Source organism: Grammomys surdaster, unplaced genomic scaffold, assembly GCF_004785775.1.
Source record: "Grammomys surdaster isolate TR1022 unplaced genomic scaffold, NIH_TR_1.0 270128, whole genome shotgun sequence".
Lineage (NCBI taxonomy): Eukaryota > Metazoa > Chordata > Mammalia > Rodentia > Muridae > Grammomys > Grammomys surdaster.
Genome location: NW_021625203.1, coordinates 21,314 through 22,046, shown reverse-complemented (window position 1 = coordinate 22,046; position 733 = coordinate 21,314). Strand labels below are relative to the sequence as shown.

At 44.6% G+C, this 733-nt stretch overlaps 1 protein-coding gene across 1 annotated transcript in view; it reads left to right on the top strand.

Annotated features, from left to right (window-relative positions):
* Positions 1-6: 6 nt before the first annotated feature.
* Positions 7-733, top strand: part of LOC114616089 (acyl-CoA desaturase 3-like) — a gene marked incomplete at its 5' end in the record, with an annotated part of 7,968 nt that continues 7,241 nt past the window's right edge. Inside the window, one exon of the mRNA XM_028761619.1 lies at positions 7-41. Within this exon, the coding sequence (XP_028617452.1) occupies positions 7-41 (35 nt within the window). The remainder of the gene's footprint in view (positions 42-733) is intronic.

Here is a 733-nt window from a genome sequence, read left to right as displayed (position 1 = left end):
TCTGACCTAAAAGCTGAGAAGCTGGTGATGTTCCAGAGGAGGTGAGTAGGGGCTGGGGGTGGAACTTGGGAGATGAGGTTTCAAGATCTCATTTCTCTTAGCCCTTAGAATAGCTGAATGAATTTCCAGGTTTATTTGTCCAATAGAATCATTTCAGCCAAGTGTGCCTGTGATCCCATCATTGGGAACACGCATGCAGACAGACCTCTGTGAAGTACAGGCCAGCCAGGGCTACATAGTGATACTCTGGGGACTGAAGAGATAGCTCAACAGTTAAAAGCACTTCCTATTCTTCCAGAGGACCCTAGTTCAGATCCTAGCATCCATGTTGGGTAGCTTACTCCCACACTCTAGCTCCAAAGGATCTGACACCCCATTCTGTCCTTCAGAGACACAGGAACACATGGGCCATTTACTCACACAGACCTACGCACATATACATCAATAAAAACAACAAAAAACAGTTTTTAAAAACACATTGGCCAGGTGTGGTGGCACATGTGTCTTTAGTCCCAGGATTTGAAAGGCAGAGGCAGGTGGATTTCTGTGAGCCAGTCTGGTGTCCATAGTGAAGTCCAGGACATCTAGGGTTATATAGTAAAATTCTGTTTCAATAAAACAAAAGCAAGCAGATCATTTTAAACCTAGTTTTTCATTGCTTGGATATCCAAGTCATGGAGTGTTGTTGCTCTCTCTCTCTCTCTCTCTCTCTCTCTCTCTCTCTCTCTCTCTC